The 26,743-nt window shown below is 38.2% G+C and overlaps 2 protein-coding genes across 2 annotated transcripts; one reads left to right on the forward strand and one right to left on the reverse strand.

Moving 5' to 3' along the window:
* On the reverse strand, positions 1-26,736 carry LOC136242490 (hemicentin-1-like). The gene is made up of 18 exons (XM_066033920.1): positions 26,616-26,736; positions 26,331-26,370; positions 26,240-26,278; positions 25,073-25,259; positions 23,302-23,444; positions 22,994-23,254; positions 22,472-22,723; positions 15,538-15,666; positions 14,870-15,163; positions 3,525-4,442; positions 3,122-3,406; positions 2,877-3,025; positions 2,289-2,409; positions 1,941-2,234; positions 1,282-1,542; positions 1,011-1,205; positions 204-920; positions 1-147 (listed from the first exon to the last, which is right to left on the reverse strand). Exons 1-18 carry the CDS (start codon positions 26,667-26,669, stop codon positions 128-130), a joined length of 4,359 nt encoding a protein of 1,452 aa, XP_065889992.1. The 5' UTR covers positions 26,670-26,736; the 3' UTR covers positions 1-127.
* LOC136242532 (N-acetylgalactosamine-6-sulfatase-like) lies at positions 11,188-12,849 on the forward strand. Its single transcript, XM_066033975.1, has one exon. It carries the CDS (start codon positions 11,240-11,242, stop codon positions 12,722-12,724), a length of 1,485 nt encoding a protein of 494 aa, XP_065890047.1. The 5' UTR covers positions 11,188-11,239; the 3' UTR covers positions 12,725-12,849.
* Positions 26,737-26,743: the final 7 nt, after the last annotated feature.

Here is a 26,743-nt window from a genome sequence, read left to right on the forward strand (position 1 = left end):
TAAGTGTTTAACAATAATATTTTTGACCAGCTCCACACATAAATGAGACAAAAATACATATATAGAAAATGAATAGAGTTGGCAACTGTATTGTGATTATGAAACAAACTGAATTGATGACTGAGCCTCACGTACTGCTCTCTTTTGCTACAGAGAGAAAACATCATATCAACAAGTACTAAACAATTCAAAATGTTACTCACATTTTGTGACTTCTTGTCCACATGTTAGTTCACCAGATAAACACAGGCATGTCACACATTTTAACTGGTCAATCACCTCTTCCACTTTCACAGTCAGAAATGCTGTCGTGAAAGCTTTGGCCTTATCTCCACCCTCTCGTAGTTGGTTCAGATTCCATGCACCTCCTCCTAACTGGAAAGCCAGTTGAGTGTAGTCCTCATTGGTTGTGACATAACCACTATCAGGTCTTGGTTGACAATCACTGAGAGGCTCTACATTGCCACTAGTAGTTTCAGAATAGCCAGTACCATTGCTGTCTAGCCCCAGTACTTCCTTGTAGTCATAAGGACCTGGGCCATCCTTGCATTCAAATGCTTCAGACACAGCAATGTTCAGACGACCACCAAATTCATTAATGTGGCTATAGATGACTGACCTGTTCAACTCTGCCACTACAACATCTCTCTCTTCATCCGTGACAAGAATAAACTGACGTGCTATGTTGGATGTGAGACATTGCGGATGGCGCATAATTAGCTGGTGAGCAGTTTCTATTCCAGCATAGCCATCCTCGTTCCTTCCTGTCAGCATCAGCTTCTTAATACCATATTCTAGTGTTTTCACATTAGAAATTTCTTCGCCATCTCCTGTCAGTTCAATAACTCTACTGTGCTCATATGACCTAGCACCAAATCCAACTAATCCATATCTGTTGGGCAAATCACCAAGTCCAATACCTGTGTACAAATTGTCATATTTCAATGACTATTTATTTACAAGAAACATAACTAAACTAAACTAACACTTAACTAAATTGAGGAAGTTACCTGCTTTGTTCAGTTCATCTTCCAATATTTGTGAGAACTCCATTAGCCATCTGTGCTCGGACACCATCGAACGAGACTCATCAACAATGAATACTATACAAGCACCTGTTGGGGTTCCTTCAGGTACATCAGCATCACACAGTTGTGTCATTTCTAAATGGGCAACTGTTTCCACTTGTCGCACCACACAATCAACTGAGGAAAGGATAATGTATATATATTACACACACACACACACACACCCACACCCACACACACACACATTATTTACCAAGTATAGTTGCACTGGCTCTTGAACTTCCCCTACTACTGCTACATTCACACACATAACTCCCGGCATCACTTGGTTCAGTGGATGCAATAGTAAGGTCCACAGCACCACTACCAGTTGCAATCACTTCCATGTTCTCATCATCAGCCTTGTAGAAGCTACACTCAGGCTGTGGTGAGCCAGTGGATATACACTGCAGTGTTGCTGGTTGTCCACGTGTGACTGACACATTTGCCTCTATTACTACTGTCACTGGAACAGCTGTAAAAGGAGAACAATTATAAACACTTGGTTATATGACTGCTGTTTATTCATTCAATCATTGACCTACTTATGTACAGACATACAGAGCTGTTAACTATGGATGACATTAAGCATGATGAAATTTTAATAATGGCTATATTTATTAGCATTAACATCATTGCAGCCACTTGTTGGCCGCCACCTTTGATTTCACAACTTTTTTCACCCAGGTTTTTTTAGGCCGCACCTTTTTTCACAGCTTGGCTGTTTTTGTGCGGATCTACTTTACTGTATTTTGTTGGTGGCTAAACTGTTGGCCTACTTTTAGCTCAAAAGGAGTGGAATAAGTGGTAAAAGATGCTATAATTTTCAAGCCAATGTCTGACAAATATTCACTGTACAATGTGAGCACTTACTGCTCACGGTCAGGAAAGCAACATCACTTTCACTGAAGTTGAATATCCTTCCTGTACAAACATATGCTCCAGCATCCTCAGCATTGGTTGCAGGAAAATGTAGTGTAGAGTTTACATGTCCTGTGAACACTCTTGTCATAGTAGGCAGTTCATCCTCATCACGTCTGGTCCACTCAGTTACTAGACCAATACACACAACACTGGTGTCAACACAACGGGATGAACAGGTAAATGAAGCTGGTTCTGTCACTGACACAGTTATGTTTGAATTGTCCAAAATTTTCACCTCCAGAACTGAGTAAGTAAATAATAATCAAACCTAATTATCAGCAGGAAGTTGTTACTCACTATCTGAAGGACTGCTACTTGTTGACATGATGTTCACAATAGCCTGACAGTGGTACACTCCTGCATTCGCTGCTTCAAAATTGGTGATGGTCAGAGATGAGTGTGTGTTATTGCTGGACACCTGTGTGTTATCATAAAATGATCACAATGGATACAGACAAAATTGATCGAATTCAGAAGAATTGTTTACTATGGTGACAGTGAATGAAATTGTAGAAGATTTACTGTGGGCTTAACCTAGTAGGAAAGACCAACTTGTGGAAAGACTTCATTGACATGACGACAAACATTTGTAAGACAGTACAGTCACAACTAAATTGTGTTATGAATGTGTGTGTGTGTGTGTGTGTGTGTGTTTATTATTATTTTTTTATTATGGTGTGTGTGTGTGTGTGTGTGCGCGTGCATGCGCATGTGTGCGTGTTAAATCATATTTGACTGGTACTACTGTTGTTTTCTTGAGTAAGAAACTTTACTCACGTTGCTCTAGCTGTTTAGATGGGCAACCTGGAGTTAACTGGGACAACCATTTCATGAGACAAATACACAAGAAAGACAGAGAGTATTTATTGCAATACACTTCCTTACATCAGCATTGGCTGGAAGATTAACTCCATTCAATGTCCATATAAACTGGTCAACAGGTATTGGCAGGTCAATACTACATGTAAACACTACAGTATCACCAGCTATTACTTCAGGATTGCGAGGAGTAACCAGTGCTGTTATAGGAGGAGCTAAATAAGAAATTTATAATACATAGTATAAGCAAGTCTATACTGTAGCTATTCTCTACACTATACTATTCAACAGTGTATGACTTTTATACTCACTGTACACAAAGAGGGTTGCATTGGCACTTCTTATCACTCCATTCCTAGTCTCAATCTCGCATACATAATGGCCAGAATTGTCTAAATTGACACTCACCAATTCTAAACTGTCATTGGTTGATAACGGTGGTGGTGTGATGTTATCAACAAGAGTGTAGTACCACCGGTACTGTACTATTGGGTCTGACACACTAACTGGATGTGTCAAGCATTGGAACGTGATATTTGAACCAAATGGTCTCTGAGCTGTCTGTGGACTTACAACAACAACTGGATCCACTGCCACTAAAACGGAAACAAAGTTCTAAAAGCACAAGTCACAACTACTATATCAGAAATGTTAAAGGCATAAGTCAGTGCCCAAACATAAGTTTACAAACAGGAATTTCAAAACAATTCTTACCATCAACAATAGGACCTCCACACTGACTGAGTGGAATAATTGTCCTTATACACTGTGAGTTTGATGATCCACAATAACAGCGAAAACAAGCTCTAAATGTTGATACTATCTCCTCGATTTTCACACTGACAAATGCATTGGTAAATGCTGTGGTCACATTTTGATCCGCTCGTAGCAAATTGAGATCCCAAGCTCCACCACCTAGTTGCAAAGCCAGCTCAACATAGTCCTCATTAGTTGATTTAAAACCACTGCTTATGTCTGCACGACCGCCGACCACTTGGGTATAGAGTTTGGAGTCACTGGAGTTATAGAGATATCCCATCCCGGCAGAGTCAATTCCCATGATGTGTCTATCTCCAGCTTCAAATCCTTGATTAACCACTACATTTAACTTGAACCCATCACGTTGTAGCTGCCTAGCTATGGTCTCTCTTGAAAGACGAAAGTTCAACACGCCTCTGTGCTCATCTGTAACCAAAATGAGTTGTTTAGCAGTTCCCGGTCGAGTAGAAATTCCCTGTAGTGCTACATCAATCCCACTATAGCCATCCTCAAATATTCCAGTTAATGTGAGTTGTTCAAGAGCAGAGACTAGTTGTTGAGGAGTTCCCAGATCTTGAATGATCACGCCACCTCTAGCACTGTCCTCGTCCCTTGCAAACCCAACAAGTGCATACATATTGGGATGGGTGGGGCTGCTTCCAACTTCAGCTAATCTTAGTGAGTTTTCCAGCTCAAACACCAACTGTCTTAGCCACTTGTGTTCTCCTATCATGGAACCTGATTCATCCACAACAAATATGATGTCAGCTGCTTCCAGTAAACCCAATCTAGCCGTGGTATCCATAGCAATCAGATACTGTTCACCAACAGAAAACTGGGCTCCACCAGAGTCATTACATCTGATAGTATCATCTAATAAGATATGATGTGTGAAGCATATTACAATAGAAGGTGTTTAAAGTAAAGTAGGGATCATAGAAATAAACAAAGAAAGTTGTCTACATCTGTAGATATACTAGTGGACATTTAATCTCTACTAATTAGACTTAAAATTACTTTTTTGTTGTTTGTTTACTTTTAACATAATATTTGACTGGTGAACATGTGCACACTGCATCAAAAGAAACAATGGCACCACAAATATACATGTACACTCCAGCCATCAATTACTGAAAAACATAGTGGCAATTACAATTTGGTTTTCAGCTATGTTCAGCCTGTCATACAGCATCACAAGTGAAGAACAGTACGATGCTTCTGTAATCAATCCAGTCACTACAGAAATATGAAGTATGGATGATTTCCATTAAATCTAAACACAAGGGCTAAACGTGATGGTCAAGCAGAGGGAAGCCACAGTTACACACTACCAGAAATTGACACCTTGTGCTGTCAGCAAAAAGAAATGGGACACAAAGGAGAATAAAAGTAAGTCCATGATGTGTGTGCATTGTATGTACTATGGTAAGTAAAAGGCACCAGTAAGGTAATCTCGCATGGCCAGATCACTTTTTTCTCTTTGTCATTGGGTAAGGAGAAAAAGGGTTTGAAATAATTAGAATCCCACACACGTTTTGACATGTCACAAGGTATGTTACAAGCACGCATCATGCCTAACTAATACTACCAAGCTGTTGTGAAAGAGCTTTTGGGTAGACAGGAAAGCCCAAACCTTCACGATCCTTACAGTACAGTACTACTGTTCTGCATGCAGCTTTTATGAAGAATAAGAGTACTGTGGCACAGCAATAACCAAGGGTTTAACTTACTTGTTTATCACTAAATGGACCCGTTTTCTCTCTACCAAATGGTCTGGCCAAGCAAGACTACCAGTCAGGCTGAAGTGACATCTAACAGTACAAGCCCACTACCTTTGTATTATTTTCTGAAAGTGTCAATTGGTTGTTAGTAGTTTACCAAGATACTATGAAAGTATTGTGAGGATGGTTTTTGGAGGACTAGTAACCCGCAGGAGGATTGGGTATCATGGAGAAAGGCTACCGAACCCAAAGTTGCACAACAACCCTAACACCACCAAGCGAGACAAGGACAGTTGAGAATTTGCTTCCCCAGTTAACACTAGGTACCCATTAATGTTACAACTGGATGGGCTGTTTACATCAGGCCACCAGTCCCCATTATACAGCTAGGTAGACTGAAGTAAAGTTTCTTTCCTAAAGAAATAACAAAAATACCAACTTGGTGTAACTGGGCTGAACCTTTTGATTCCCAGGCTGACTTACACAGAAGTTTAGAAACTTGGGTAAAAAAACTGCAGCAGTTATCCCTTACTTGTATAATGAACTCTGGGTAAAACATTAGTTCAGTAATGATTTAGCCTGGGAGTGTCCACTCTCCTTATTTGCAAAGGGGCAAGTACTACCAGCTATCAAGTGCTACTCAGCTGTTTATGAGAAAATTGATCCAGAGTCTTGTTAAAACTGATAGTTTGACCTGGCCAAACCACATTGTTTATAAACAAATGAATCGTCATCAGGTCATGTAACAGCACATAACCCAAAAGCATAGTGAAAGCTGAGAAATTTCAACGCTCTGTGTAATAAACTTTTGTAGGATGCTATATATCAACGTTCAGCATGGTGCCATCCATTGTTGTAACTGTTACTATGTTTGCTATGGCAGATAATTTAAGATGGGATGACGTGCGGAAGAGCATTTGCGTTGAACTTGGTTCGTTCCAACAATGCCATACTCTTACAGTGACACTACAGTAATTCTACCTACCAGAGCAACTTTTACTCACAGGAAGAAATTATAATCAATATTGTGTGTGAAGTACAAATTAGGGTGGCTGGGACTTTGAAAATTCCCCAGAGATAACAGTGTGCAAACACCAGATACTACTTTACTGTTTTATTTGGATAATGGCATTTGGGAGACTGAGAGATGGTAAAATTCCACCCGTATTCTTGGCCACTACAAAAACTGACCATTGTGTATTACCAAGAGTTTGGTATTACTATTGTATGTTTTTCCCAAGGGTCAAAGATTTCACAATTTTTGTGGATTGACAGCCATCCCCCCTTGAAATACACAGCTTGGTCAAAATGTAAAGATCGTAAAGAAATGAAAAATTTTCCCCCTTGAAATTTCGAATGATGGTGATGACAAATGATGACAAATGGTGATGACAATTTCGAATAATGGGATTTCGAATGATGGTGACACTTCATCTGGTCCCTGGCTGAGAAAATACATCAGAGAACAAGTAAATCTTTAGAAGCCATTTTTTCTTTACCTTTCTTTTCATACAGTTCACAAGCGTTACAATGCAACTGATCAATATCAAGAAATTTACTTAAACACTGGATATACTTCAAAACAAGCGGACTAATATGATATATACCATTTCTGCAATGGATGAAGCCATAGGCAAAGTTATGTAATCTGCTACAAGAGTTGGGTATTAAGAACAATACACTATTCTGGTTTACTAGTGACAATGGGCCACGTAAATGCGGATCAACAAATGGCTTACATGGAAGGAAATCATCACTGTACGAGGGAGGAGTTCATGTTCCAGGGATAATAGAGTGGCCAGATGCGATCAGTAGTAATAGAGTGTCTCAGTTCCCAGTTGTGTCTAGTGATCTACTACCAACTGTTCAAGATATACTGGATGTTGAGCCTAATGATGATCGTCCAATAGATGGCATCTCTATTCTTATAAGGGAAAATATTATTACAGAAAATCTGCAATGGAAAGCATATTAGAAGAGCTGGCTATTCTAAGCATAAGCAGTGCTGGGCAGTGTTGTGTTAAATATGGTGTGTAGTATCAAGAGTAAATTAACTCTTGGTAGTATTTATAAGCCTAAGAATACTTAAGAAGCATACAGTGTACCCACAAATAAAAAAGTTTCACTGCATTGCTGCCATTGCTAGGTTGCATGCCATCAAAAGAATCAATTTTTTGATTTGTGACTTGGAATGGCTTGGGTTATGTCAACTGTAGCCATCATCACAATAAGAGCCAGAACAATAATCAGAATATTTGCTTTTGAACAATGTCAAGTGTTGAACTAACACACAAATGCCTGTATGATGAAGTAACTCATCAAATTAACTATGGTAGCTTCAGTTCTGAAGCCTGCCATGCATACCACAATATCACACTCTTTCCAAGAAGTATGCAAGTACAAAGTTCTTCATCAATCAAGCCAATGCTATCACTACGTGTACAAGTGTAGTGCAGCTGATTCAGGGCTAGGAGGGCAGGGCTTCATTCCTGCCACACCAAAAACATCGCTGCATGCATAGCTAAGTACTGGAAAGGATTTGAGAGAGATTTAATTTGAGTGCAACAGCTTAAATGCTTTTCAAAAGTTACTGTCAATTAGCAAGTACAAAAATATTGAGAATTACTATTGTATCAAAGCCAGATAAGAAAATTGCTCTGCGACAGTTCAGAAATGAACGGGTACATATATGGCAATCAGGCAGGGACAACAATTTATGAGTTATCTGTATTCCTGTATTTATATGATGGAGCAGGCAGTAATTGCCACAGCTCCAGAGGGATGCCAATAGAAAGTTCCTCCTCAGAGGTAACTCGTGCAGAGTGCTAGCTGGTACCACTTAATCTGAGAAATTGTATTTGAGAGATATTATATACAGTAACAGTAAGTGTCTCATTCTGGATTTCAACAACGGTGGACCACTCTGTTCATCAAAGAAGAAACTTCAATATCTCCAATATGACAGACACACACAAACTAATGGTGGTATGACAGGGTGTGACAGTATGGGGCAGACATATGTACACTGCACACACCTAAAAATAGTCAGTGAATTATCAGTTACTGTGAAGTGAACTAATAATCACTTTTCTTTAGGAAAAATTATACACTATTTACACTCAGACTGTTTGTCAGTCGCACTAGTAAATACAGTGTAATAAGACATATGAAACAGTTCAACTAATGGCATAAATTAAAGTATATCTTTATCTTTTCTTATACTCTTAGAATACATCAACTGCACTACAAGCAACTTACACAGGCCAACCTTCATGTGGTGTGGATGTGTGCATGTATAACAACAAAAATGTGGGCCTGATTGTGAAAATCATGCAACTCTGTATTATTTGTAATACTACAATTCAGTAGAGATTTCCATTGGTTGGAAGAGTGACCTTGCTACACAGCACTGTGTACTATTTTGTTTAGTTTGTGACCTCTTGTTCTTCCTTAGTGACTCCTTGTAATAGTGCTGCATGCGAAACCCTTAAAGTTTACCTGAAAAGCACTTTGATGGGAGCAAGACAAAGTGAGTTATTAGCATAAATAAGGGTCACAAACATGTTTACAACACAAAAATGTGCTTGTTCCAGGGCAAAAACATTGGTAGTGAACAATGTCCACCTCTTTAATACTGGTTTTGGTCAAGGACCAGGTGAACATGAACTAGACTATAAGTATATAGTCATAACTGGTTTAGTTTACACTATGATCTTAAATGGCTTTAGTTGTGTCAACTGCATGTAACCATCACTACTAAAAGTACCAGATCGTTGTAATTAAATTGACAATGTCATTAAACCAATTAGCATTGCGTCATGCATATGATGAAATAGTTTATAGTTATGGTGGACATATGCTGTTATCATAATAGATTTTAGCATGCTTAATATGTTAGTAATCGTTCAAATTCATCTCTATGCAGATTTATAGAAATGCATTGCATTAATTGCCAAGCCTCTTAGGAAGACATTTAGATTGCAAGTGAAGATTTGATATCTTTGGCTTAATAATGTAACTGTGCCTGTGAGCCATGGTCATGCAACATATTCCATTCCAAATAATTGTGCATAAGGCAAAAGCCAACTAACATACTCTATACGTAAAAGTTTCAAGGATAGTAATTTTGCAGATTTCGTGGTTATTTGGATGTCTGTGAAATTTTCACCCTCAAAATGACCTTGTTTCATAATAAGTAGCCTGAGGAGTTCTCAAAAATAAAACCACAAAAATTGTTAATCCACAAAAATTATGTACCTTTAAAAATTGTACGTATACAGTAATTATAAGCTGCCACTGAGTATCAAGGTACGTCCTGCCTCCAACACAGTTTGCCAGTTTATTGTTGTCACTGACTGCAGATTTGAATTCATTTGTTATCTATAGACACATGGTTTGAAAGAGATCCTTCCAGGAAATGTGACTGGTTAAGATGAGGTGGTTTTATAACAGAAAATGATGATGCAAGGCTACAAGCACAGTAATGCATCTTGCTAATATTCATTATCAGAAGGTGATAGACATTTGTCTTGCTCCACTACTTGGAATTGTAATTGGTGTCCACCTGACATAGAACAATCAGTTATGATAACTTTAACTATAGGGTTTGCTTCACCTGAGCCCCACCAAAATCCAAAAACAGTAATATCAAAGAGGTAAACGGGTATGGGTTTTATACTGGAACAAGAACATTTTCATGTTGTTTGCATACTTGTAAAGCCTCAAAATCACTTTATCAAAGGTCTATTTAGATAAACACTCCTAGCATTTAAATGGCTTTACAGTGCTTCAAAATGTGCAAATAGTGAACAGCACTTTGACTATCTCTCATTACAGGTGTACACTGTATGAAATAATAACCACAAAACAATTACTGTACACTTGCATACTTATTTCTACAGTACAAAGCAGAAAACCGGCAACAGCAGTTTATATCAACATCATCGCTGTCTGTATCACTATACGACTGTTAAAGCCTATACAGTAACAGCTGGGCTATGCTAGAACTATGGGCTCCTCCTGACAACACATTCAACTCATAACAATCCAGCCACGCAACTATATACTGTGCATGATGTAGCTCTGCACGACCTTTCATATGTACATATGCACTTTATGCCATACTTCCCATTCCTACTCTTGATCTGCTAGCTATAATTTACCTTTTAGAGTTACAACAGTCAGACCACATTGACTTAATGAATATTATTTTTATCATCCTTATTGCATCAATGATATTTTACCATTGGTGACTGATAGAGCTACAAGGCAACATTCAAGTTAGTAACTGACTAGACCACGTGAGCTATTTATATTTAATTTAACACTAGATACAGTATAGGTTGTTCGTATAGCTATATATATATCAATTAAAAGTGTATTAAGGCAGCTCCATGCAATTAAATCCTGGCAGCACCGAAATAATCTATATTCTTTCATTATACTACTTGTCACAAATTTGCCATGAATGTAGCTACCTATGAAATGTTAGGTTTGTTGATGAATGGGCAATGAAATTGAATTCATGGCATGATTTGTCATGAAGTATCTAGTGCGCTTGAATATAAATTGTAGGACTCAGTGAAATTCCTTCATGGGATATTCACAAGATATTCATTGCTCTATGAAAATTCATAAACCAATGAATATCCCATGAATGGAAACTTTTCATGGGAATTTCATGGAGTCCTACAAATTAAATTAATGTGGGGTAACATGGGTGGGTACTTCATGATGAATTCAATTTCATTGCCAATCACCAACTGAAACATCGATACGTTCATGACAAGATAAGTTAGCTAGTTAGCACACATTCACCTTTATGTTATTCTGTTTGTGATGACGTTTTCGAATAATGCTCACGTGGGCGCCAGTACATAAAACATGCGCGCGTACCACCTGCTTTATAGCTATAACGAAATTGCAGTGAAGCAGTTGGTTATTGTCTTAATGTGGGTTATTGTGTGCCTTTTACTGAGCACGGTGGCGTTCACCGTTTCAACACCGACTCCTAATGTAATATTTGCTATGGCGGATGACTTAGGGTGGGGTGACGTGCAGTACAACGGTGGAAAAGCATTCACTCCGAACCTGAACGAGATGGCTCGTTCCGACAACGCCATACTCTTACAGCGACACTACAGCGGCTCTCCCGTATGTTCACCCACCAGAGCAACTTTACTCACAGGAAGAAATCATAATCGATATTGTGTATGGAGTGTAAACAGTGCCAGGGGAGATAAAAGTGATTTTAGTACAGCTCAAACTATGCCACTTCCCCTTTCAGAAATTACAGTAGCAGAAATTATGCGAAACGCGGGATACTCTACTGCTTTTTTCGGGAAATGGCATTTGGGAGATTTTAAACCACTGAGAGGTGGTAACAGTAAGTGGCCAGTGTCTCATCCAGGACTACATGGATTTGAACAATGGTGGGCCACTGGTAGATCTGCTCCAACAACTACCACTAACTGTGGATGTTTCCAAAATTCTGTCTGTACTCTTGGCCACTACACAAACCGACCAGTGTGTACCAATTACTATACTAACACTTCTGATGATACTGTGGGATGGTCACAACCTATTCCTGGTGATGACTCACACTTCATATGGTCCCTGGCTGAGAAATACATCAGAGAACAAGTGAATTTTCACAAGCCATTTTTTCTCTACCTTCCTTTTCACAGTGTACATTCACGGTTTGTTGCAACAGATCAATACAGAAATTTCTATCTTAAAGCTAGGGGTCATGTTCATTCTAAACACGTTACTAAAGAAACACTGAGCAAAGCAGACTATTACGGTGCCATTTCTGCAATGGACAACGTCATTGGAAAGTTACGTAATTTGTTACAAGAGTTGGGTATTAAGAACAATACACTATTCTGGTTTACTAGTGACAATGGACCAACAAAAGATGGATCAACAAACGGTTTGCGTGGACTTAAAACATCACTGTACGAGGGAGGAGTTCGTGTTCCAGGGATAATAGAGTGGCCAGATGTGATCAGTAGTAATAGAGTGTCTCAGTTCCCAGTTGTGTCTAGTGATCTACTACCAACTGTTCAAGATATACTGGATGTTAAGCCTAGTGATGATCGTCCAATAGATGGCATCTCTATTCTTCCATTTCTACAAGGAAAAGAGGAAAAACGAAACCAATCTATCTTCTGGGCTTTTAACATTAGGAAAGGTGATTTCAGCAGCAGTTACAACATATCAACAATGAAAGACAAATACAAACTAATAGTAACTTATCACCACAACACAATACAACACTACGAATTATACGACTTGAAAAAAGACATAAGGGAGTCAAGAAATTTAAAAGACATCCACCCAAATATAGCTAGTAGACTGCTCAACCAAATTAAAACATGGAGAAACTCTGTGATACAAAGCACAAATGACGTCGGATGTGTTCTTAATACTTAGTAACGTACAAAATGCCATTATGTATAGATTATAGTTTATATAGCAATATTAAGTGTGGTGTACCTTGTAACGTGTTTTTCAGTATTGTTGACTGTTTGTTCAAACCACAAAATACTTAACCACTAGTTACCCAATTGGGTTTAGCTACAAGATCATTTGAAGTGTGCTATAATTATAGTACATGGTCACCATATCATGTAGACGTGGTTTGGTGATGAATTTCTACCACCATATCATGTAGAGGTGGTTTGGTGATGAATTTCTACATGAATAGTTCACAAAACAATGAATAACACGCTGTCTAATAGTGTATTTCTACGAAGACTTCAAAGAAACTATAGGGATAGCACAAGCATTCAGTCATTTTCATCACTTATGGAGCCATCCTTATACAGTCAGTATGTTTTTGAAAGTCACAGGTGAGAAATCAGTATCTGAAATCGCTGCACATGTATACATACATACATGAGAATTACACCATTTCACCACCTTAGTTACACCCTAACGGTTTTCATGACACTCCCAGAGATAATATCCATGACATTATTTCTTCCTTATAGTTACAGTCTAGACACCACCTTAACACTTAGTGATGACTACGCCACACTTAGTGATGACTACGTATTTCAATATCCTATACATAAGAGTACTCGTCTGTGCTTCCTGCTACATCATACAATGACAGATGGGGAGTACAAAAGTTCCCACACAACCAATCACTATAAACAAGGTCAACATCATGGCCCCAACATAGTATACTTCTTACAACATTTCACAGGTGGCACAGATCAAGACTTGTTGCCCACTCCAAGATGATAGTGGTAAAGCCTGTATAAATAAAAGCTAAAACAGTTGACGATTTCCGTCCTTTCCACAAAGCAGGAGGTACACCAGTAACCACTACATATTCACCTTTACTATATGAGTACATAGTCTATTATTAAAGCTAAACCACATGCAACTTGAACTGATATTACTATTCTTAACTACACACACATAGCTACACATGTTTTTCTGATGTGGTCTATATATTTTGAAACCTTGCACTGTATTTTTATATCACCTTGGAGACCCCCCCTAATATTTATTACTATAAGTGGTTATAGTTTGTTGTTCTACCTCCACATTAAACATTTCACTGACACACTATCTACAATACACAGTTTGGTCTGTTGATCTTTGTTTATCGTATTTTAACAGTATATTGACATCACAGTACATGGCAGGAGACAACAAGTAAGGCTTCTGATTAAGGAAACAAGCTGTATTCAACCAAGCAGAAAGAATTATCAGACACCTTCTGCCAAAAGTGAAGGTTTATCAGTAAATTTATTGAATGGGTACCAGACACCAAGGTATTTAATTCCAATTCTTTGACACTTGAAGAAGTGCATTTCACTAGTCTGACTGCTACACAGTTAACTTAGAAGGTTACCAATATATATTTCTTGATAGCATATATTAAAGTACGTAGTTATTTCTGTGACAATAAAATGTTATCATCTGAATACATGCAGAGCACAGGAAAAACAAACTATCATTCATTAACATCAGGAGTTTAGTAAACCCTTAACAGTACAATTATAGACTATTTGCTTGTTATTCAGATTCACTCTTGGTCCCAGTCTTGTAAATACACACATGACCACACACTGTTTAATAATAACATAATTGTATAACAGGCCATGCACCGACATGTCCAGTCCAAGAAACTGGTCTTACAGCATTTCCATGGAGTTAGATAACTCATAACTTCCCTTGTCTCTAATGAGTCTATACTTGACACTTTGCCACAATAGCTTTAAGCTGACAAATTGCTACCTTATTCACAAGACAGGTTATGAATAGTCATGTCATGCCAAGTGGAAAGGCTATAAGACTGGTTTTCTCAAACCAAGTTGCAGCAACCAATAACCATGATACGTGCATGTAGAGTCTGTACATGTGGGTGGAAAAGGGTCGGTCATTACATGTAAGCATGCACAAAGAATTATTGTTACATGCGAGTGTTGTTCATCCATTAAAATATTTACCTATATATACAATAAAATTCATGCAGACTGCTTTTATGCTTTCAGTATGGATGTTTTGAATTGGGAATGGCTGCATGGCTGTTCCCAAAACAAGTCATCTATAGAGGGTTACCTGCAGTGACAACCAGCCTTGAATCTGGTTGTATGAGCTCCGTCCCAAAGCTTGACACTATCACACAAGTGTATCGACCTGTGTCCTGCATTGTGGTATTGTTGATTGTCAGGTTTCCTTGGCCATTCACAGATGTGACAATAAACCGATTGTCTGGCTCCAATGGTAACAGGTCTTTTAGCCATGTGATAAAAGGGTGAGGGGATCCCCCCAAGGCTGCACAGGACAAAGTAGCAGTGGCACCAACAGAAACAGTAATTGTAGCAGCTTCAGTCTCTACTTGACTAGGAGGAGCTACAAGAAGAAAAAAATTAATATTATTTTGTGGCACACATGGAGTGACAACAAATTCTTCATCTCAGTAATTCAAAGACAACGATGGTCTGGTATACACACGTAGAATGCAAGCAGTTCATGCTTACTGTTGATGTTATAATCAATGCTGCTGTTTGAACACAGATTTCTCTAAACTTTTTAGTGGTACAATAGAAGCCCAAGGTAGAACAGTGTTATTTGTATAAGGACACTACTTTATACTACACACAATTTCAGAATATAAATTTGCAGGTAAAAAAATTTAATGGAGCTGATCTGAAGTCTGTTAACACACCAAACAGAAACAACTAGAGAAGCAGTTACGACAATGTAAGCAGGAGAGAAATACTTACCACAGTTCCGTTCATCTTCACTGTTGCTACAGTCATCATTTCTGTCACAAACAACCGCCAATGCTACACACCCATCAGTACAAGGGAACTGGTTGGCTAGGCATGGTGACTGAGAAGGCATGAAATCCACTATAGTGTGACACAAACACCACAACATGTAGTTACAAAAAGTGCAGCGGAACCTGTTATTAAAAATGAGGGCACCTGTATAACCAGTTGAAGTCCTAATAGTGTGGAAACTAGAGATAAAAAAATAATGAGGTCATACCCATACTAAGTACACAGGTTTCACTATATAGCAGACAGAAAGTGTGTTTGCAACATCTTATAAAAACCACCAGAAAAATTTAGCTGTATTTTTTTGTGATCTTGTTGTCCAGAAAGATTACAGTATAATAGTCAAACTATATCCCACAATCAATTGTGGGAAGGTTTGCTATAAAACAACCAGGAAATGCATCCTTGAAATATAGATTGCGTTTTAATTGATACGAGCATTTTTGGAAGACTCTTTCACTTTTGTAAAGGATCTGATTAAATTACATTTCCAGATAACTAACAGTCATCTCCATGTATGACTGCAATCTCATATTACAATGTTTCAGCCCCTTTATTGTTTATTTAGTTGAGAAGAGTACGGTAGTACTGTGTATTAGGGATCATGGAGGTTTGTGGTTTCTCACAAAAAAAAAACAAGCTTCACCATACCTTCATGGTGTCTTGACAGTTGTACAATCAAGTATCTTCAAAGTGACTTGAAATGCTTCCAATAAGTTGCTATAGCAGTGGAATTTTCTGCTGACTGACTAACAAGGTCTTCAGACCAGTGTAACTCAACAACAGCAAAGGCTACGATCTTCACTCCAACCTGACAGGTGCCTTTTGGCATATCATAGTACATACAATGCAGGTGTCATGGACTTAACTATACTGACAGAACAATGTGTCAATTTGTGGTAAGGCATTATAGCTTCCCTGTGCTGATTGTTATCATGCATAAATTGCCCATATTTTCTGTAGAGGTGTTCTCACACTGTTCTTCACTTGTAACGCTGTGTAATAGCTAAAAAACAAAGTCTAGATATTATAGCATACAAAACGGGATTCGATACTGATAATAAACGTGCGTATGAAATGGGTAGACAGGGTGTGTTACTTTTGAACCACACAAGGAGAGCATAACTGTCTGTGTGTAGATGCTTTTCCCCAACAGGCACTTTATTACCAGTGTAGCACACCCTGTGGAAAAGTAAGCCATGGCAATTTCTTACATATAGCAGTGTGCAACAGAAATGTACTGAGTTATACAGTGGCACTACTACCACTGGAAGATGTTATTGCAATACTAGCACCTGAAGATGATATTACAGATATAACAGTACCACTGGAAGCTGCCACTAGAAGATGACATTACAGATGTAACAGTGGGAGTAGAAGGTGTTCCCACATAGCTATACCGCAATAGCTACCATCATTTACATCACTTGTTTTCGCTACTTTTACCAGTTGTTGTGTTCATAGAAATCATTTGTGACCATTGTGTCTGTACAACAGATGCAATTTGCTGGTAGTTTATGTCATGATTTCCATTACATGCTACACCTACGGAAGTTAACATTAGTGTTTTAGCATTAAGCAATAAGGAGATGTAGTCATGTTGAAAGTTATGAATTAAGAAAACTTGTAGTACTTCTACCATGTTTTCAGGACATTTCCCCTCAATGTATTATAGCTGACAAGGTAGCTGAAACCTTGAAGTGTGAGGATCAGTGTCAGCTCTTGTGACCACTGCGTCTGTAATGTATATCATGAATTATATTACATGTTACACCTACAGAAGCATGTAATATAACATGTAATAGTAGCACTTCTGCTCTTGTTCCTTTCATATGGTTCCTTCGTAAACTGTAAGGTTGAGTTTTTCATGTTTACATTTTAGGAATACCTCTAAAATGAAAGTTTGTACCATTCAGTTTGTTATGAAGCACAGCCAATGAATCATCCTTAACATTGTCATCCAATTAACAATGAAGCAGCTCCTGAGTTACTCCTGGGAGTTTGTCATGACGATGATTTAATGTAATAGTAGTGTGCAGTGTGTGTGTGTGTGTGTGTGTGTGTGTGTGTGTGATGTTGACTTTGTTTCACAGCCTGTTTACCACAGTGTTTTGACCTGTGAACTACTTTGTACCATTGTACGAAAGTGACTAGCAATGTGTTATAAACATGGAAACACTGCGGTGACTGAGTAATGTGCAAAAGCTTTTCCTGGGCAGCTTATATACCACCAAATAAATAAATAAACTGCTTGCCTTCTGAGGCTCACCGATACTTGATGAGGCTTTCAAGATACATACCACTGAAGTCCCCATGTAATTTGAATTTGTCACTGCTCTCAGTTGACTATATGTACTACACAGAGAGTAGCTGCACACATAAAACCTTGGCAGCAGGTCAGCTGAAATATGCATTGATAACACCTGGAGCAACTATACAAGTCTGAGTCACATGCTTAGTGTTTTCACTAACAATAATTAAGGACAGGTGCTTTCAAATACTCTTTAATAATGGTTACTAACCAGTTGCCTGTAATGTGATGTCATCAGTTCCTATCCCATTTTGTAAGCTATAATGTCTATGATAATGGTCACTTCACTTTTCAGTAATTGATAGTGTATGTTCAGACGTAAAATTAATTTTATGATATGTCTGTTGTCGTTCTTTCCTTTGATGTGGTATGCAAGGATTCACCAGTCAAAATTATGTTTTAAAAAGTAAAAAAAAACTAGTACAAGAAAAAAAAAAGTTCAATTAGGGTCATATAATGGAACAAGGGAGGTCACCTACACCTGCAGTTATACTAGTGAACATTGCACAGTAGGGATATAACACTTCTTACTGTTTTACTGTGATTTAATATCGTACACTATTCCAGCTTGTTTCAATACTTTATATTAATGTGCTATGGTCCCTACTCTAGTTGAAAAATCCAATTTTTTTGAGTACTTGTTTGTTAACTTTTTTCGTAAAATAAAATTATTATGTCTGGTGAGCCCACGCACACTGCATCAACACATCCCAGCTATCAATTATTATCTGAAAAGTGAAGTATCCATTATGCTTTATTGTCAGCTATGTTCAACCCATTATGAATCAAGGAATCAAAAACTGTTTGAAAAGCACCTCTGCAATCAAAGTAGCCACTATGAAAAATACTGACAATTTCCATTACAAAGGGAAGCCATCATGTGCTACCACCAAATCAACACTTTTCACTGTCAGCAAAGATGAATGGGACACAAAGGAGGACACTGGTAAGTCCATGAAGAATGCATTGCACGTACTTCAGTATGCCAAAAGGCACGTGTCCAGCTGAAGCAACATCAAACTGTGAAAAAATCAAGCCCGTAACCTTAGCTATTATTGAGTTATGCTTGTCTGAAGGCATTAGTCAGTCAGTTACTAGAAAATTCCATTTAATAATTCATAGCAACTTGTTGAAAGTGTTTTGGGTCGATCTGAAGGCTTAGTTTTACTTAACCAATACTGCTTCATCGTCATCAGAGACAAGTAAGGATGGTTTTTGGGTGATGTTTTTCATGGGCCACGCCCATACCTTTATGGTCCCTACTATACAGTACTATTGTACTGTATGATTAAACAATGCTATTATTTTGTTTTATTGTAATGCTACATACAGAAGAGTTATTGTAATTTGTATTTTGTAATTCATGAAACATTTTGTAATTCTGTAATTACATTGCTATGTACTGCTAGGGAAGTGCACCTTGAAAAAAACCACTAATAATACATAGAAATATATTCTTAACTGTTTTGTAGTTAGTGTATAGCATTTTTTAATGCAAATTCTCCCTTAAAGCTACTCATAATTTTCATTCACATCTTGAAGGACATGGTTACCTTTCAACTCGAAGTACATTGTTTTTCGGCTGTTTGACACCAGTAGAACCCACTGGAAAAGGCTTTCACAACGTCCTCATCAACTCACTTCACCCATATTTCAAACCAACATAACTTAACCTACCAGGAAGTTTAATGCAGGTTCTATGTGGCCTTCGTTTTTCACATACAGGCTGCTTTCAACATACAAAGTTTTGTTCACATGGATGTGGACAGACGTAGACACAGAAACAAACAAACATAAACACACACGTTTTTTTCTTCTTCAGAAAACCATTTCAGTAAACCAGGCATGTGCCCACAACAGGCCAAATGTGACATGTGCCTGGTCTAACTTTGTTAACTTTTCATCATCTATGCAAGGCATACAGATATTCATTGGACAATTCTTCCCCTTGCAGCACTTGAAACTCCTAATCAAGGACTTTGTTGGTTAGAGGTAAATGTTCTGACATCTCTCTTTGAAGAGGGTTTCAGAGAAATAGCCATTAAATGTGGTGTTATTAGCTTGGGGTGGAGAAATGGAGGGGGCAACTGCCCCCCCCCCACTTTGAAAAGTGGAACCCCTTATTTCTTCTAATGCCCAGTTGCTAAAGTAAAACAACTACTGTAGTCATTAGCCATTGCCTTGATTTACTGGGATTTGTGCTAGAGGTTATGCAAGAATGGAATATTGCATGAATCAGTGCTGGGAGTGCACGAGATCGAAATACTCTAATAGAGCAGTCACCCAACTACTCCAACAGAGCATTCAACAGAAGTTGGAATTCAATATTTATGATGGACTTGTCTGGATTACTTTATTAAATCTGTAGCTGGCTGGATAAAGCTGCTAAAAGACACACAGGCCATGGATGGAGGCTACTTTCCTTTTACTTGAAATGTCTGATAACTCCCAGCCAAGGCATGCTTCCCAGAGTCAGGCACTGTAGAAAAGGAAAGAAAACCTTAAGCACTTAAACTGCCAATTAAAGTATCTGATTACAAAATGAAGAATTTGCGGATGTCATGGCACTTATTTGGAGAAATAGTCCAGAAGTGGTGATAAAAAATGACACAACTTTCAGAAACTAAATCCCACTATCAATTAATTGTAGTAAGGTCTACTGTATAAGGAAAAATAGAAACTACATTTGAGTAGGATCATAAGAAAAGGGAGGTCATCTATACCAGCAGCTATACTAGTGGACATTTAATCTCTACTTCGGTCCCTTTGTTTCCTCACCTTCTATTCCTATGGTCCCTTGGCTAGTCAAATATAAAATTTCTAATACTTGTTTGTTGTAACAATCACTGGTAAACAACACATAGCACACCAAAAGAAAGAATGGTACATGCAACATGTACCCCAACTATCAATTACCGGAAAGCATTGTTGCCATTTTTTACTTCATTTTCAACCTTGGTCCACCTGTTATACAGCGCTACAAACAAAGAACAGTACAAGAAGGGCCTCTGCAATCAATCCAATCGCGATGGAAATTACGGACAATTCTTGATGTAAGAACCAGTTTGCATTGATGCCACTGCGTGCTACTGCAGAATCAACACCTTCGAGGCAGTAGGAGAAAGGTGAATCCATAATGCACACACTGTAGCTAATGCAGTTGCAAAAAGGCACATCTTGGGCCAAAGTGATGTCAAACAGTCAAGAAGTGAAGCACGCAACATAACCATAGTCGAATTATGCTTGGCTGAAGGCATCAGTCAGTCAGTTGAAAATTCATTGAAATTTTTTTTAAATTTCATAGAAACTTGTCGGAAGGGTTTGGTGTTGCTCTGAAGGAATTTTTGGGCTTGATTATGCTTAACCAATATCACCAAGCTGTTGTGAAGGAAAAGTGAAGCTATTTTTTTTTGGGTGATATTGAACAGCAAGAAAACCCAAACCTCCATGATCCCTACTACATAGTACTACCGTACTGTAGAGGAGAGTGATTATGCAATAATACGTGCATTTTTTGGAAGACTCTTTCGCTTTCATAGAGGAACTGAATAAATGTGACCCTCTCTCTCACATTGTTATTCCTATAAAGAATTTAAAATATGTGCATGTTTTAATTGAGTAGGGAAGCAAGTTTCAAATCAATTAAATCTATATACCACTTTATTTCCCTGCTCATGGAGAGTTCAGATATCTTTGTGCTGTTCCTGTAACTACAAGGGTTTGGTGTCAAATGCTTGTTTACGATGCGGTAGACATAAACAAGATTGTAGTTAATTCTTTGCTTGAAACACCACGAATTCATGCTTGTGTGCACAGGTAAAAATAGGGATAAAATTATACCTTAGTGGATTTGCTAACTCATGGTAGGAATCTAAGTCCAAAAGATTTATAGAGATGGAATAAGATACTCATTATTCAACCTAGCTATAATAGAAATGTAATAAAGCTGTGGAGGCCATGGCTGAAGGCTACTTCCCTTGAGTTGCCTTTGCTGGAGATGTCGGACAATTTCTTACTGAGCCTTATTGATGTAGAGCGTGGTATGTACACTGTGTAATGAGCAATGCTTCCCAGCATCAAGGAGGAAAGAAATTCTTCATCACTTGAACCTCCAATTAAAGTCTTATTTAAAAGGAAGACTTGTCAATGCCATAGTTAGTTTCTTATAAATAAACTAGAGGGATAGAGGTAGCGGCTCTTTCAAGCATCATCTTTAAACTTAGCAACAGTACTGGCTACTCATCAAGAGAAGAAAAGGAGCCACATGAGGGACTTCAAAGTCAACAATCCTTCATGTCAAGAAAATGTTTGGGGATCATAACTGATAATTATACTGAATTGATAATTACACACACACACACACACACACACAACACACACACACACACACACACACACACACACACACACACACACACACACGTACACACAACATGCACGTACGCACACACACTCACACATGCACTCACACATGCACTCACACACGCATGCACTCACGCACGCATGCACTCACGCACGCATGCACTCAAGCACGCATGCACTCACGCACGCACACACAACACTCACCACAGTCTTCTTCATCAATTCCATTATGACAATCTTCCAGTCCATTACACACGTCACCCAAGAAGACACAGCCACCACTAACACCCCCACACTCCATCTCGTCAGGACGACAAAGCTGCTCTAATGGAGGACAGTCTTCCTCATCACTCCCATCCATACAGTCAACATGACCATCACATTTCACAACAGCTGGTAAACAAGTGGTGTTATCCACACAGCTATACTGTAGTGGTATGGCACACTTTTTGATAGCTGTATTGAATACACAATAAGATGTAAGCACTACCAAGAGTTCATGTTATTATGAAACCTGCTACTACACATCCATTACTGCATGACTATTTGCCATGAAAACTCAAGTGACAAAATTTCATTATGTGCTCATGTTTAATGAATATAAAATGTATCACAATATACCTGACTGCTCTATTAGAGTATCTTATACCCAAATGTGAACTATGAAATATGTAATATAACAAAACTTCCTTAAACTGTTACATAAGTTAGTTCACTCATCCTAACCTGTTAAGGAGATGTGAGTTTCTGCTGACCCCAACATACTTGTAGCCACACAAGTGTAGTCACCAGTGTTATCTGCAGAGAATTCCTTGATGTACAATATGCCATTCTTATCTAGTGCATTGCCCATTAATTGTGCCCCATCTTTCAACCACAATACAGTAGGAATGGGGTTACCACTAGCAACGCAAGTTAGTACAACAGTTTCTCCTAATAAAACATCACTGGTGGCATTACCAAACAAGGAAATACTGGGGAAGATCCCTAAAAAACACACTTACGGAATAATGCAACATTATTACTATGGATACCTGCTAATGACACATTATCTGGTGTCATTGATAGTTGCAGGATACGAGGATCACCCACTGTGAACTGGATGAGTTGCATGGCTTCAGGAGATGGTAGAGCCTCCATAGCTTCCACCACAGCAACAGTGAGAACAATGCTATAACTGTGGTAAATGCACAATACAGTTGACCCTCGGTTAGGTTATCCCAACGTTCCCAGGCAATGGTAAAAAGTGTTCAGATAAATGAATTACTCGGATAACTGAAGCCCATACATTTACAGTGGAACCTCTCTTATCCGGGTGGTCTGGTACATACTACTGTCCATATCTCAGAAATGTCCATAACTAAGAATAACATGCTATTATGTTAAAATGACTAACTTAAATACAAGTAATGTTGTTATTGCTATCAGTTAGTGGTATGCAGTTTAGTGGGCAGAGGGGGAAGTCACTACAGAGCATTCATGGTCACTCCCCTGGGTTGTAAAAATCCATTATCACCTAGCAACCAAGTGGTGGTTATTATTAAGTCACCAAACAGGTAAACAGCAACCTTTAGGCTCCCTCCTTGTGCTTTCATCTAAACCAAGCTCCATTATGGTCAATAAACTACAAGCCACATGACCAATTTGGGCTGTCCAGATAATGGAGGTGCCCAGATAATGGAGGTGCCCAGATAATAGAGGTTCCACTGTATATATATATTCGAGCGTTAATCGGATGGCTGCAGGTTCGAGGCTGCCCAGGTCCAGTCATGGATTTTTTTCTCCTTTCTCCACCTTTTCAAACACACTTTCTGTAACAACTTTAGACAGGTTGTAGGACCAGGTGTCCTACAGACCTTCATCACTTGTGCTGTAAAGCCTTAATAAAAATACAGAGCACTGTTTAAATACTCTAATAGAACATTCACTTATACTTAAACTACTCTAATAGAACAGTCATTTCCAATTTCAGGTAAGCAAGGCTATGAATAAACAAGTATTGGACAACTGAGGGTCTACTATATATCTACTCATAAAACCAACCCAAATATATCAATTACCCAACAACATGATATTAGAGTATTTTAAGATACTATTGGACAGAGTCCTTTACTTATATGAACACTGACTAAATTGACATGTTAGTTGAAGGTTCCACTGTAATGCAAAACCTTTACAACTATAATGAAGCATCTTTGATTGTCCAAACAGAAGTGATTGTTCTATTAGAGTATTTTGAATAGAGCCTGGTATATAATGAAGTTGTCCGAACAAAATAATTCACTTATACTTTTGTGACTGAATTGGCACAACAAGTATTTGGATAATGGAATTGGTCCCACTGTACACACAGTAATATGTATATTTTATACAACTGAAAAGAGTTTCTATTTCATGCATTCATAATATATTTTCAGAGTCCGATATAAGTTGCAATTTCAGTGCATGTTTAAGGGTAACCACTTTATTCATTCTTCCAGTGGTGTCAGACTATACAGTATGTATGGAAAAGTGAACACTAAACTATAGCAGTGGGACTGGGTGACCAGAAAAAATCCTGTATGAAAGTGAAGTAGCCTGGGGAGTAGCTAGTACTGTAGCTGAGAAGTCTGACTCTGAAATATATGGTTGTTGTATTAGAACATTCAACAATTGCATGATTGCTTCAATCCGTCTTGTGAATGGGTCATGCCATGCTGTTCGAAAAAAAATCTACCCAGGACAAACTGCCTTGGTTGCCTCGGTAAATTATAAAAAGAAACAATTCACACAAACACTACCAACCAATACACCAGGTAACCAAACCTGTTGTTTTGCTGATTTTGTGGTGGGTCAGTTTGCCACAACAGGCAGGTGACATCTGGGTTCACCATGGTAACGAATTGAAAGAATTTGCCAATGAAATCATCAATAGAAAGGTAGTCCTTCAACAGTTCTTGTTCTGATACATTACTGAATATTATGTTGACACCATGAGAAGAAAATGAAGGCACTACACAAAAAAGTAGCATCAACAACTATTGCAAAAATCATAGCATGTCTTACAGTTAACAAACTATATGCAACATTTATATGACTGAAATATTATTTCTAAATCTTTGATGCCGTGAGACCACTATTCTAGTCCACTACTTTAGTGCTTATTAAGGTAAACAAGATGCAGTAGAGGCACATGGAAACCTTCTTTATATGTGGTATTTTTAGTGTATAGTGTAAAATCTCTATGGTAAAGAGAACAACCACAGCTGATTATCAGATTTCTATATAGAATTGTTACATACAATTATTTTGTGTAATTAAATTGACATGTGGAAAAAAGCCCAATTTCCTATACAACATTTATAAAAGCTTTTTTTCTGTTGCTACAATCCATAACACAGGCCGAAATCGTTACAGTGTGCCAATCATCTTTCATGGGATTTCCATATACCGGTACTAGAATTATGCGTATGGTGATATAGCAACTTTCTGATGTAATGGAATACTCCATCTATTTGCTCACGTACACCCAACACCAACAACAAAAAACAGTTGGAGAAGCCACACTTTCCTTTCTATACTATTCTTAATCAACAGTCATAATTTGTAACTACTCTATTGATCTTCTGTTTTACACACTCTATCAGTAAAACTGACACAAAATATAATTTTCATGAAATCATTTCAGCAGCTGTTGACTGTTATATTAGAGTATATGACTGCTCTATTAGAGTAGCTAACATTACAATATTATTTAAAACCTCCAGCAGTACGGAATACCCTATTGTTCCCCAGTGAGGGGCTAATTACCCTTAAGTGTTAAGCCCTTGGGTAGTGTCCATCCTAGCCTCCCTGGGGGCTACACCTTAAACTACATACACAAGTCTACAGCCACCTTAGCACTTTTCACAGGTGGTTTGACCCACCATATTATTAATTTGGTATGGTCCAATGGTTACTGTAACAACAACAAAAATACAGCTGACAGCAAACCTGCAGCTCCTGATCCAGAGAATTCATCAGTGGTTGAGGCTAATATACACAATGATAAGACAACTATGCGACAATAAAATGATCTACTAACCGAACATCGCTGACATACACGGGTTCCTCGCATCCTCGGGCTAGTAAAATTGTAAACCCACAATCAATAATTCATCGATAGCTATGTAACTATTATGTGTTATAAATCCCATTCTGTGCTTTTAACTTAATCATGCACTTATATCTTGGGCACCGTGCTACGTGGGTTTTTAAAATCCTGCTTACCAACTAAGAGTGTTTTATTACAATGAAACACCATCGATTACGGCATGTACGGTAACACCCTAGAGCTGTAAATAATTAATTTAGCAAACAGTTAACTCACATGAACTAGAGCTGCTAGACAAGATAGAGTTGCTAACGCTAGCAACCACATCATTGTTAATGTTCGCCTTCAACAGATGTTTAAACTTCGAACGCCCACGCTTGTTATAACAAACCACACTTGTTATT

The sequence above is a fragment of the Dysidea avara genome, chromosome 13, assembly GCF_963678975.1.
Source record: "Dysidea avara chromosome 13, odDysAvar1.4, whole genome shotgun sequence".
Classification (NCBI taxonomy): Eukaryota; Metazoa; Porifera; class Demospongiae; order Dictyoceratida; family Dysideidae; genus Dysidea; species Dysidea avara.